This window comes from Scyliorhinus torazame, chromosome 14, assembly GCF_047496885.1.
Source record: "Scyliorhinus torazame isolate Kashiwa2021f chromosome 14, sScyTor2.1, whole genome shotgun sequence".
Lineage (NCBI taxonomy): Eukaryota > Metazoa > Chordata > Chondrichthyes > Carcharhiniformes > Scyliorhinidae > Scyliorhinus > Scyliorhinus torazame.
In genome coordinates, this window is record NC_092720.1 from 57,794,725 (window position 1) to 57,808,526 (window position 13,802).

The window sequence follows — 13,802 nt, forward strand, 5'->3', positions numbered from 1 at the left end:
AAGGGGAGAATCACAGATGCCAATTTAAGTTGATTGACAGAAGAATCAAAGATGACAAGCGTTTTTTAATGCAGCAGGTGATTAGGATCGAAATGCACTGACTGAGAGTGTGGTGGAGGCAGATTCATTCGGGGGGCGCTCAGAAGGGAATTTGATAAACATCTGAAGATCTAAAAAAAATTGCACAGGAATACAGGGAAAGGGCGGCCAGCTGAATTGATCTCGCAGAGAGCTAGCACAGACTTGACAGGTCAAATGGCCTCCTGAACTAAAACTATTCTATAACCTTTAATTTCATCCTCACTCCCTCACAATTTGTTCTTTTGCAAATGTTGGGCCGTAGTCTTCCATCTTACTGATGTCACTCTGGGTCCTCACCCTCCCTATGTTGTTGTTGTTATTGCAGTTAGACGGGGGGGGGGGGGGGGTGCTGAAAGTTAACTGCTTTGAAAACACGGTCCATCGCCGGCGGGGCCGCCGTAGCGCGGTGACGTCACCGAGGGGGGCGTGGCTTCCCTTCCCGGCATTCCGCGGGTGTGGGAACTGCGCGCGGTCATGGAGGACTCGAAGAAAGGACAGCAGCCGCCGCCGACGCGGAAAGGCGACGAGAAAACGGCGGCGGGGGGGAAGGAGAAGGACAAGGACAAGAAGGAGAACGAGGACAAGGAGCAGGAGTTGGTAATGTCGCTTCCCGGCGGCCCGGGTTCAGCGGTGTCACCGCCAGCGCACAAGCCGGTTCCTGCAGAGTCACTCAAGTCAGGCCCAGGCCTTCTCCCTCCCTGCCACCGCCAGCCCCCAGCCAACCTCCTTTCACACCCCCTATCCACTCCAGCAACCTCCTGGGCGGCTGAGGGGCCGACCTTGGCCTCCCCACGCACACCGGGCTTCCTTAAGTGTTTCTTGGACGAACTTGGTCCCAGATCACCCGAGTTAGCGGTTTGCACCCGGAATGGGTCCCAGTTGATGCAGCGCTAACGTCCCGCACCGGCCGTAACGTTTCTCCAAAGAGTTTAAATGTCTCGCAACTTGTCTCCCGACAAGCAGAATTGCTGAGGGTGATGGATGGATAACGTGTGGGAGCGTTTCATCGGCTTTACCTCTTGTTGCCCCACTGATCTTCCCAGGTGTAAAACCGGCCGGCTTTCAAATTGCCGTGCCATATTTCTGGTGTATCTTAAATGTAGTGTATACTTATCCAACTCTAATGAATGTGCAATCTGCAGCCCGATCAAGGCGACGATAAAGTGTGATAGGATATGAATATTTGAATAGGTATTTCATGAGGGCTTTTTCCTTCTACTCTAATAGTTATATATTTATACAAGTGTTTTGTTTCCACTGAGTATTAAATCTATTTCACTAGAATATTTCATTAAAGTGCCTTATGCAGAGTTGACATGGAGCATCTTTGTTTAAATAAGATGAATAACTGTTGGCTGGGACAAATCACATTTGTTGACATGTGGGTTTTGTGTATTGGTATCAATGTGCTAATATAATCTTACTTTGCCATCACTTTAACAATGTTCTTTAAAGCAGTGCGGAACCCAAGCACTTTAGTTAGCACTGCTGCCTCACCGCCAGAGACCCAGGTTCAGTTCTGGACTTGGGTGACTGGATTTCCTCCAGGTGTTCCGGTTTCCTCCCATAGTGCATAGATATGCAGGTTAGGTGGATTGGCCATGCTAAAACAAAATTGCCCTTTAGAGTCCAGAGACACACATTGGGTGGGATTGAGGATGTTTGGCGGGAGAGTGGGCTTGGGTAGGGTGCTCTTTCGGAGGGTTGGTGCAGACCCGATGAGCCAAATAACCTGCACTGTTGGGATTCTATTAACCTATTTTCCACGAAGACCTGGTGAGGGTGAATCAATTGAGTATTTACAGCATCTTATATTTATTGAACTCAGTTTCGTATCTTGCTATGGATTTGAACTGATGGCCACTGTGTTGATGACCAGCACCACAACCATGCCCCTCGGTAGAGGAAAGAATATAAGATGTTGTATAATTGAGTGGCTTTCAAAATTATTAAAGGTTCTGATAGTGCAGCAGTCTTCTGCAGACCACTGGTGTTTTGCAAAGGCCCTCTGGGCTGGTCCAAAATGCAGGTCACTGATATGCAATCCATGGTTGAGGCCATACGAGAGAACAGACCAGAACCTTCATTCCCACCTCCTGTACGACATCTGACAAGTAATATTACTTTGCATAAGATGCACTAAAGAAAGTCTGAAGTCTGGGTGACCATCAAGCAGAGTGAAAACGCAGAAGGACAGGGGTTGAAGTAACATCAAAGAGGACAGCCTTGAGAACTTTGAAACAATATATTTTTAAGATGAGTTTAAACTTAGGGAGAAAGGTGTGGGAGTGGAAAAGTCTTCGTAAACAAGGAATAACTCTAACCTTGTTTAAAATATTGCAATTTGACAGTTCATGATTGGATTTCAGTTGTACAGTGTAAATACAATATTACTAATCAGCTTAGAACCAAGTAAGAGCTTGCACCACATTGTAACATTTATTTTAAATACCAGCTCTTGTGAAATAGAATAAAATGTCACTATCTCATTTTAATTTGATACCATTTAGAACGTGTCTCTTATCAGAATAGATACGCTGTAAACAATAGGAAGATTCAATATGAAATTAATTCTTCCTGTGTAATCTATAAACTAATATGTTGCTTCTTAATCTAACGCATCGTAATTAATAGGTAACCTGTTGCCTTGCACCCATGAACGCATTTGCTAACCAACTATTCATCTTTGATTTCATTTCTTTTCAGTCTGATGAAGATAAGCAGTTACAGGAAGAGCTAGAGATGCTCGTGGAACGGCTGAGTGTAAGTCCCTTTTGCGTTTGCCTCCTTGGCTTCCTTTGTGAGATTTGTTCTCTAACAGTGAATTGTGTGTCCGTTTTCCCTATTTGTATCCCAGATGGTAAGGTTTTGAATAATATTTCAGACAAGTATGCAAAGACCTGTAGTATTCCTGTGTTTTTGATTAAAGTTTCAAAATAAAATTCACGAAGTAGCCCTCTTAAATGCATTCCTATGTCATTATCTTAAATGTTTCTAGGTACCCTGGCTACTATAAAGGTTTTGATATATTGTCTCTGATGCTTTATCATTCGGTAAACATTGCAACTTGAAATTAAAATTCACTTGAGTGGAACTGTAAATAATAGTTCAAAAAGAGCGTTTGTTACATCCCTCATGCTTCTAAATCTGGATAATTTAAATCTAGGAATCAGACACACAACTTTATCGGGCTGCTCTGGAAGAACTCAGGAGGCAGATTCGTTCATCCACCACCTCCATGACCTCTGTCCCTAAGCCACTTAAGTTCCTTCGACCACATTATGACAAACTTAAAGAAATCTATGAAAAGATGCCGTCAGGGGAAAATAAGGTAACTTTTTGTGCAATAATGAATATCCCGTCTCATCTTTTGATTCAATAATTTAGTAGGATATTTCCATGACTTGAATGTTGCACTTAAATGTCACAAGTTTGTATGTGTTGATATTATCCTGTCATGATTTAATCATTGAAATTTTAGAATAAAATATTCAGTATTTTTTCAAATACAACTTAATCTTTTTAGAACTATGGTAGCATTGCTAGACATTTTTAGTCGAGGTCTGGTTTTCAAAACTGCCTTAAATGATTGAAGAAATGTCTTGTATTAATAATCACCTATGAAATTATTAATGTGTCAGTGATTTCCTGATTTTTAAAAATATATTTTATTCGAGTTTGATGGATTGGCCATGCTAAATTGCCCCTTCGTGTCCAACGGTCAGGTGGGGTTACTGATTTACAGGGATAGGGTGGAGGCGTGGGCTTAAGTAGGATGCTCTTTCCAAGGGCCGGTGCAGACTTGATGGGCTGAATGGCATCCTGAACTGTAAATTCTATGATGTTATGCCAATTCTGAACTGAAATAGATTTATCACTGATCCAGGAGCAGAGGGCATTCTTCCGTGCTACAAATGTTAGGATATTACACAACCTTTTTTCATTAGTGTCAATTAACTTTCTATCTGGGAGCCCCGGAATTAAGAAAAAAGGATTAAATTCTAAGGCCGTATCCAATATTTTCCCAAATTCTTTAAGTAGGCGGACCAAACCAATGTGTGTAGTCTCCTTTGACTACTTTGCACTTTCAGCACAATGAATATATGGTAGGGTCAAACCTGTGTCTTAAGCTTGGCATGATAGGCAGATGGTGTAATATTTGAACTGAGCCACCTTCGTTCTATTACAGGCTTGAGATTTTGTTCGTATTTTCCCATATATTATCCCAGCCCTTCTCATCTATTATCACTGCAAGTTTTTTTCCTACGGTCACAGAGTCTCTAGTATATTCACACAAGAGCCAGTACACAAAGTGTCATAAAACCTGCCGGTAATTGCTTAGGTTTTGTGGATATCAGGATATTTACACCGGGGAGGCATTAACATCAAAATGCAAAGATGCCTTATTAAAGATAAAGTATCTGAGTTGGGATATCAGGTTGTTGACATAGTTGCTTGAAAGATAACAAGTATGCGCCACTAAACATATCACACAGGCTACAGTAACCTCGATCCCTCCAGATATCAAATTCATGGTCCACAAGACCTTGTGGAAAATCTGGATTGCCATGAATAGGGGACAGAGCGGAAGTAAATTTAAATCTCCCTTCCAGCTCATGGACTATGATTATAGGATTTTCACATTTGACCGGCACAGCCTTGAAATCCCTGTAAGGAGTGCATAGACTGAACTGGGAAACTGCAGTTTGGCTAGTTGCAAGCAAAGTATCTTTTTTTTTCCATATAAAAGAACTGAACACCATCGCAGAAAGCAGGATTGGCAGCAACTGTAAAGGATATAATAAACTAATTATATCATCTTAATCAGTGTTATTCTACCCAACCATGATGTCGGTAAGGGGGACCAAAATTGCAGGATTCGCTTGGTGGATGCAAGTACTGGGAAGGATGGAGATGGAGGTTGCCCCAAACAAATGTTTGAAAAAGGGGTAACAAAAATACCCAAATAAGTAAACTCTGAAGGGGACCATCTAAATTGGAAATTAGCAAAAGGAGGAGCTCTTCCTTTCAGCCTTCCCTGAGGCATAACCTCGGACTTTGTTATATTGATTTTTGTAACCCAAGAAAAGGCTAAATTTGCCACCACATCAATAATAGCGGGGACAGAAACATCCAGTTTAGATACAAATAGCAACATGTCATGCTCATATAGCATAATTTTATGTTGCTTTTCTCCACTGAGTAGCCCAGTTACTTAAGGATCATGTCTAATTGCCTTAGTTAGGGGTTCAATAGCTATTGCGGACAATAGCGGGAAAAATGAGCAACCCTACCTAGTGCCTCACTGGAGACTAAAATTGTCAGATCTGTAACTGCTCGTAAGAACTACCACTAGTGAACTTTTATAACGCACTTGTATCCACTTTTTAAAAAAAAACTCCACTCCCAACCTGAACTTCTGCAGTGTATAACATAAATAATTAAATTTCACCTGGTCAAAACCTTTCTCTGCATCTAAAGAGATTGCCAGAACATCTAATGCCTGGTTTTGAAGGGCCTGATTATGTTTAATAATCTCCCGAGTCACACAAAATCTGGCGCTGTATGAATCCCGTTTGATCGCCCAGGGTGATCATAGGAAGGTTCCCTCTCGGCGATGCTCGAACATCTTGGAGAACAATTTCAAATTAGACAATTTCAAATTCACATTCAGAAGCAAGATTGGCCTTTATGATGTGTACTTTTCAGGATTTCTACCTGCCTTCAAAATTAAGGAAATAATTCACTTCTCAAAGTGACTGCAGCAGCAAACCTTCAAATGAGTGTTTAGATTTATTGTCACATGTACCGAGTGAAAAGTATTGTTCTGTGTACAGCCCAGGCAGATCGCTCAATACATAAAAACATAGAACATATGATAAATACACGAGGATACATAAACAAACAGTGAGTGAGGTATGTGGTGTATAGTGCTACAATTGTAGAGAAGGTGCATAGAAACATGAGTTCAGTCCATAAGATCAGTTCAGACCCCAAGAGGGCCATTCAAGAGTCTGGTATCAGCGGGGAAGAAGCTGTTCTTTAATCTATTGGTGCGTGTTCTCAAACTTCTGCATCTTCTGCCTGATGGAAGAGGTTGAAAGAGAGAATAACCCAGGTGGATGGGGTCTTTGATTATACTGCCCGCATTCCAAAAGCAGCGGGAGGTGTAGACCGAGTGGGAAGCAGGCTTGTGTGATGGATTGGGCTGTGTTCACGACTCTCTAGTTTCTTGTGGTCTTGGGCCGCGCAGTTGACATATCAAGCTGTGATTCAGCCAGATAGGATGCTTTCGATGGTACATATATAGAAATTGGTAAGAGTGCTGTGATCATGCCAAATTTTCTTAATTTCCTGAGGAAGTATAGGCGCTGGTGTACTTGTACATAACCAATCAAAGGATCTGTCAGCAAGTCTTTAAATTCCTTATAAAGTTCACATCCAAAACTATCGGGCACAAGGACATTACCAGATTGAAGTGCTCCAAGCAAGAGCCCCCTTTCCCCTAGAAATAGGAGCATTCAAGATCAATCTTTGGTCATCAGAAATTATGGAGAGTTTGAAGGAGGAGAAGAAATGCTCTGTGTCATTGCACCTGCAGACTGGTCTGCTTTACGTAAGTCGGCACAAAAGTATTTAAATGCTGTGTTAATATCTTGCGTCTTTTAAAAAAATATATTTTTATTAGGATATTTGCAAATTTTTATAATAACAATAACAATGCCATGAACATGGTACAATAAACATTCCCCCCCACCCCCACCCCCCATCCCAATCTTCACACACCCCAACCATGAAACAACAATCCGGCCCTCTTTTCTCCCCCGCCCTTTGGAATACTGCTTCTGCTGACAGGTTAATTTTCCCCGAGAACGTCGACGAACGGCTGCCACCTCCGGTTAAACCCTACCATTGACCCTCTTAAGGTAAACTTTATTTTCTCAAGACCGAGAAACCCAGCCATGTCACTAACCCAGGTTTCTACACTCGGGGGCTTCGAGTCCCTCCACAGTAATAAGATTCGTCTCCGGGCTACCAGGGAGCCAAATGCCAAGACGACTGCCTCTTTCGCCCCCTGAAATCCCGGCTCTTCCAACACTCCAAAGATCGCCACCTCTGGACTCCGCACCACCCGTGTTTTGAGTACCGTGGACATTGCCTTAGCGAAAACCTGCCAGAACCCTCTTAGCTTCGGCATAACCTCTTGCGTCTAAATGAATCAAGTAACCTTGGAGTCTAACAGAGAGGGAATAGCCCTAGAATCTGCTGCCTTCCTAGTAAGAAAAGCCTTGTCTAGAAAACTTTATGCTCAGCATGTTAAGTTCAAGTGCTGTTGGAGTTGCATTAATTGTATTCAGCAACAAATAGCTAGGATTACTGCCAGGTTCCCATTCTGCTTCAGCCAATTTTACCTCCAATGGTTGCTGTTGCTGCAGCATTTTGCACCTTTTGTTGGCCGTATGCAAAATGATAAAACCCTCATAAACCTTGCAAGGTGCCCACTGGATTGAAGTGTTTACATTAGAGATAATTGTTTTGAGTAGAAGAGATAAAATTCAGCCTGAAAGTACGAGATAAAGTTATGAGCAAAAACACATCAAATCTCCAAAATCTAGACTGGGAATGAGTCCCCTTGAATAAAAATTCCAGGAAGACCGGGGTGTGGTCAGAAATCGCAATACTACCCATAGAGCCAGGAGGTCACTGAGGATAGGATTATTTTTGGCGTGAAAAATAGTAAATCCTAGTATGGCATTGGTGGGGAGCAGAGAAGAAAGTGAACTCTTTACCTCTGGGTTGTAGCATTCTCCATATATCTAAATATCCAACCTCCTCGCAAACCGATGCTAAGGCCTTTGCCTTCATGGTGGAGGGATTCTTAGTTACAGGGACTTGGTCCACCAAAGGGTTAAGATGACAGTCAAGTCCCCACCAATAAATGAGTTAGTTGATGCTAATTTAGCAAAGTCCATAGACTTTAATAACAAAATCAGGAGAATAATTTGGGCGATCTTAGACATCCATCATCGAGATATTTTCCCATACAACAGTCCCTTGGTAATCAAATACCTACCTCCCTTATCCTTCACACAGTCCTCCATTCTAAAAGGTACATTGTTATTGACTAACACTGCAAGAATGAGGCAAAAAACACCTGTCCCACTCGGTCCCTCTTCAGTTTTAGGTGCTCCTGGTTATCTAAATAAGTTTCTTGTAATAAAGCTCTATCAGCCTTTTCCTTTTTAAAAAAAAATATTTTTATTGGCATTTCTCATATTTATAAACAGTTGTGTGTATATATACACATCATTGGGGTCTATGTTCATAGATCTTTGAAAGTTGCCACTCAAGTGGATAGAGCTGTGAAGAAGACCTATGGTGTGCTAGCGTTCATTAACAGAGGGATAGAATTTAAGAGCCGTGAGGTGATGATGCAGCTGTACAAAACTTTGGTAAAGCCACATTTGGAGCACTGTGTACAGTTCTGGTCGCCTCATTTTAGGAAAGATGTGGAAGCTTTGGAAAAGGTGCAAATGAGATTTACCAGGATGTTGCCTGGAATGGAGAGTAGGTCTTACGAGGAAAGATTGAGGGTGCTAGGCCTTTTCTCGTTAGAATGGAGAAGGATGAGGGGCGACTTGATAGAGGTTTATAAGATGATCAGGGGAATAGATAGAGTAGACAGTCAGAGACCTTTTCCCCGGGTGGAACAAACTATTACAAGGGGACATCAATTTAAGGTGGAAGATATAGGAGGGATATCAGAGGTAGGTTCTTTACCCAGAGAGTTGTGGGGGCATGGAATGCACTGCCTGTGGAAGTAGTTGAGTCGGAAACATTAGGGACCTTCAAGCAGCTATTGGATAGGTACATGGATTACGGTAGAATGATATAGTGTAGATTAATTTGTTCTTAAGGGCAGCACGGTAGCATTGTGGATAGCACAATTGCTTCACAGCTCCAGGGTCCCAGGTTCGATTCCGGCTTGGGTCACTGTCTGTGCGGAGTCTGCACATCCACCCCGTGTGGGCGTGGGTTTCCTCCAGGTGCTCCGGTTTCCTCCCACTGTCCAAAGATGTGCAGGTTAGGTGGATTGGCCATGATAAATTGCCCTTAGTGTCCAAAATTGCCCTTCGTGTTGGGTGGAGGTGTTGACCTTGGGTAGGGTGCTCTTTCCAAGAGCTGGTGCAGACTCAATGGGCTGAATGGCCTTCTTCTACACTGTAAATTCTATGATAATCTATGATTAATCTAGGAAAAACGTTGGGCACAACATGGTGGGCGGCTTCGGCTGTGCTTTTCTTTTATTTTCCAGACAGAGTGCAATCATCTCTCGTGGTTTCCCTGCCTTCCTTCCGCTCAATTCTTATTAGGTTACTCCTCGTTGTTGGCCTCGAACAAGTTTTGGAACAGACCGACAAACTGCCCCCAAATATCCAGGAAGCCTTCCTCTGACCCTCTGATGGCGTACCTAATCTTCTCCAGGTGGAGAAATTCCAAAAGGTCAGCGAGCCAGTCTGCAGGTGTGGGTGATCGCCAGCCGAGCAGGATTCGCCGGCGTGCGATTACAGAAGTGAAAGCAAGGGCGTTGGCCCCCTTCACCGTGTAACTCTGGCTGCTCCAATACCCTGAAGATTGCCACTATTGGGCATGGCTTCACCCTCACCCCCACAACCTTGGACATTGCCTCGGAGAAGGCTGTTCAGAACCCAGCAAGCTTGGGGCAAGCCCAAAACATATGGGCGTGGTTGGCCGGGCCCCTCTGGCACCGCTCACATTTGTCCTCCACCTCCGGGAAGAACCTGCTCATTCGGGTTCTGGTCAGGTGCGCTCTGTGCACCACTTTGAGCTGCATTAGGCTTAGCCTTGCGCAGGGGAGGTGGAGTTCACCCTGCTCAGTGCTTCGCTCCAGAATCCCCATCCTACCTCTGTCCCCAGTTCGTCCTCCCATTTTTGTCTGATCTTGTCCAGTGGAGTCCGGGCTGTCCAGTAGCTGTCCGTATATTTTCCCACATAGCCCCCCCTTCTCGTTGCTTGTGCCTATCAGGTCCTCTAGTAGTGTGCTTTCTGGCGCCCAAGGGTACCCCACTGTCTCTTTGCAGAGGAAGTGTTTTATTTGCAGGTGTCTCATTTCCTGTCCTTTTGCTAGCGTCCACGTCCTCGTCAGTTCGTCTAGTGTCGCCAGTCTGTGCCCTACGTAGAAGTCCCCAACTGTCAATGTGCCCCCGTCCCGCATCCATCTTTTGAAGGTGGTATCTAGCATGGCTGGGGGGAATCTGTGATTGCTGCAGTTGGGGGCCATGAGGGACATTTTAGTTATCCCGGAGTGTTGTCAGAGCTGGGTCCATGTTCTCAGCGTGGCCGCTACCACTGGGCTCGTTGTGTATCTTGTTGAGGGGGATGGGAGTGCTGCTGTAGCCTGGGCCCGGAGGGTCGTTCCTTTACAGGATGCCTCCTCCATTTGTACCCAATATGTGTCAGGTTCTTGTACCCATCCCCTCACTCTTTCTGCCGAGTATTGTAGGTTCGGTAAGGCCAAGCCCCCTTTGATTTTCCTTCTTTGCAGTGTCTGTTTTGGGATTCTCGGGTTCTTACCTCCCCCCACACACAAACACCATGATTAGACTGTCAACGTTTTGGAAAAAGGCCTTGGGGATGAAGATCGGAATGGATCTAAACAGGAAGAGGAACCTTGGCAGCATGTTCATCTTGATCGTCTGCACTCCCCCCGCCAGGGAGAGGGGGAGTGAGCCCCACCTTTGAAGGTCTCTCCTTACTTCCTCCACCAGGCTGGTCAGGTTCCACTTGTGGATCTGTGTCCAGTCTCTGGCTATCTGGATCCCCAGGTAGCGGAATCTGTTTTGGGCTGTTTTGAACGGGAGCCTCTCCAGCTCTCTCCCTCCCCCGTTTAGGTTCACTGGGAATGCCTCGCTTTTTCCCAGGTTAAGTTTGTAGCCCGAGACGGTTCCAAACTCTTTCAGCATTTGCAGTATTGCCTTCAGTCCCTCCTGTGCCTTCGAGACATAGAGGAGTAGGTCATCTGCATAGAGTGAGACTCTGCTCTCTGTCTCCTCTCCGGATTCCCTTCCAGCTTTTCGCGTCCCGCAGGGCTATCGCCAGGGGGTCGATGGCCAGCGCGAACAAGAGTGGGGACGGGGCAGCCCTGTCTTGTTCCTCTCTGCAGCTGGAAGTATTTAGAGCTGGTGGGGTTAGTTCGGACGCTCGCTTTGGGAGCGTTGTACAAGAGCCTCACCCAGGCGGTGAACCCCGCTCCTAGCCCAAACCGTTCCAGTACCTCGAGGAGGTATTTCCATTTGACTCTGTCGAAGGCCTTTTCTGCATCCAGGGAGACGATCATCTCTGGCGTTCTCTCCCCAAAGGGGTTCATTATTACGTTCAGCAGCCGTCTGATGTTCGCTGTGAGCGGCCTACCCTTGACAAAGCCGGTTTGGTCCTCTGCGACCACCTCTGGTACACAGCCCTCCAGCCTTTTGGCCAGGACCTTTGCGAGTATTTTCGCATCCACGTTCAGCAGTGAAATGGGTCTGTATGATCCGCATTCCATCAGGTCTTTATCTTTTTTGGGTATCAGTGAAATTGAGACCTGCGCTAACGTTGGAGGCACGGTGCCCCTTGCCAGTGAGTCTGCGAACATGTCCCTTAGGTGTGGGGCCAGGACTGGTGCAAATTCTTTGTAGAAGTCCGCCGGGAACCCATCGGGTCCTGGTCCCTTCCCCGCCTGCATGGAGCTGATGCTCTCCATGATTTCTCCCAGGTCTATTGGTGCTTCCAGCTCCGCCCATCTGTCTCCCCCACAACTGGTAGTCCCAGTCCGTCTAGGAACAGTTTCATCCCCGCGTCCCGGTTGGGGGGCTCGGAGGTGTACAGTCCCCGGTAGAAGGTCTTAAATGCCCGATTGACCTCCTTTGATTCTGTTACCAGTCTGCCTCTGCTAGCATTTACCTGCGCTATTTCCCTTGTGGCTGCCTGCTTTCTCAGCTGGTGAGCCAATAGGCGTCCAGCCTTGTCTCCGTGTTCGTAGAAGGTCCCCCGTGTCTGACGGAGTTGGTACACTGCTAGTGGATAGCAGGTTAAAGTCCATTTGCAGCTTTTTCCTCTCCGCCAGCAGCCCTACGATCGGGGCCTCGGAGTATTTTCTGTCGACTTTCCAGGATGGAGTCCACCAGTTGTTGCCTGGCCACCCTCTCTTCCCTATCTCTGCTTGCCTTCTAGGCTATGATCTCTCCTCTAATCATGGCCTTCAGTGCCTCCCAGAGCGTGGAGGGTGAGACCTCCCCGTTTTGGTTGTTACTCACGTAGTCGCCTGTGGCCCGCGATGTTTTCTGACAGAAGGTCTTGTCGGCCAGGAGGTCCGTGTCCAGCCTCCATGTGGGGCGCTGGGCACGGCCTGTCTCCAACCTCACATCCATATAGTGTGGAGCGTGGTCAGAGATAACGATCGCGGAGTACTCCGTTCCCGTGATCCCTGGAAGCACCGATATCCCCACTGCAAAGAAGTCTATACGGGTGTATACCTTGTGTACTTGTGAGAAGTATGAAAATTCCTTCTCCCGGGTGCAGGAACCTCCATGGGTCCGCCGCCCCCATCTGCTCCATAAATGCTCCTAGTTCCCTAGCAATGCCAGTTTTTTTCCCTGCTCTGGAGTTTGATCGGTTGGTCAGTGGGTCCTGTACACCGTTGAAGTCGCCCCCCATGATCAGTCGGTGTGTGTCAAGGTCGGGTATTTCTGCCATGGTCTTTATGAATTCTGCGTCATCCCAGTTGGGAGCATACACATTTGCCAGTCCGACCGGTGCCCCTTCCAGGACACCGCTGACCATGATGTACCGTCCCCCTGGGTCCGTAACTGTCTTGGTTTCCGTAAACCTCGTCCTCTTACTAATTAATATTGCTACTCCCCTAGCCCTCGTCCCATAGCATGAGTGGTATGTCTGTCCCACCCAGCCCTTCCTGACCAGCCGTCGGTCCTTCTCCCTCAGGTGCGTCTCTTGTAGGTAGATTATGTCTGCTTTCAGGCTTCTTAGGTGGGTGAAGACTCTGGATCTTTTGACCGGGCCGTTGAGTCCCCTTACGTTCCAGGTAACAATCCTGGTGGGTGGTTTTTGACCAGTCACCCCCATACTTACCTGGTGGATGCGCCCCTGCCCTCCGGGGTTTCCCTTCGTTCGGGGGCCGTACAAAATAGCCACGGTCACCGCTCTCACCATGAGGTCGGGCCCCAGAGCTCTGGGGTTTCCTTTTGTCCAAGGAGCCCTCCCGAGTTGCTGTTTGTGGCACCGTCTTGGTTCCTATCCATGCTCCATGCCTGCCGAGGCCTGTGTTCGTGCTGCTTATCTACCTCACCCTTCCCTTTACTTCTCTCTTATTCTGCGCTCTCCCCCCTACTCCTCTTTTCTCCCCCCCCTTAGTCCCTATTCCTCTGTCGTCGTCGTCGTCCCCCCCCCCCCCCCCTTCTGCACTGCCCCCCCCCCCCCCTTCTCTTTGTGCCAGGCGCTCCCTCTCCCCTGAGAAGCACGCCGCGGCCCTCCTTTCTTCCTGCCCTCCCGTGTTAGCCCTCCTCTCTAGCACGGTGGCCCCCCCCCCTCCCAGCACTTGCCCTGTTCTGGTCCTGTTTTACCTTCCTTTTACTAGCCCTTGTCTCGCCCTCCTGTCTACCTTTTTCACCCTCATTCACCTTGCTTCGCTCCCCCTCCATTGC

At 46.7% G+C, this 13,802-nt stretch overlaps 1 protein-coding gene across 1 annotated transcript in view; it reads left to right on the forward strand.

Annotated features, from left to right (window-relative positions):
- The first annotated feature begins 505 nt into the window (after nt 1-505).
- psmd2 (proteasome 26S subunit ubiquitin receptor, non-ATPase 2) overlaps nt 506-13,802 on the forward strand; it is a 64,973-nt gene continuing 51,676 nt past the window's right edge. Inside the window, exons 1-3 of the mRNA XM_072474237.1 lie at nt 506-678; nt 2,788-2,844; nt 3,248-3,412. Coding sequence (XP_072330338.1) covers nt 556-678; nt 2,788-2,844; nt 3,248-3,412 — 345 coding nt within the window. The 5' untranslated portion in view covers nt 506-555. The remainder of the gene's footprint in view (nt 679-2,787; nt 2,845-3,247; nt 3,413-13,802) is intronic.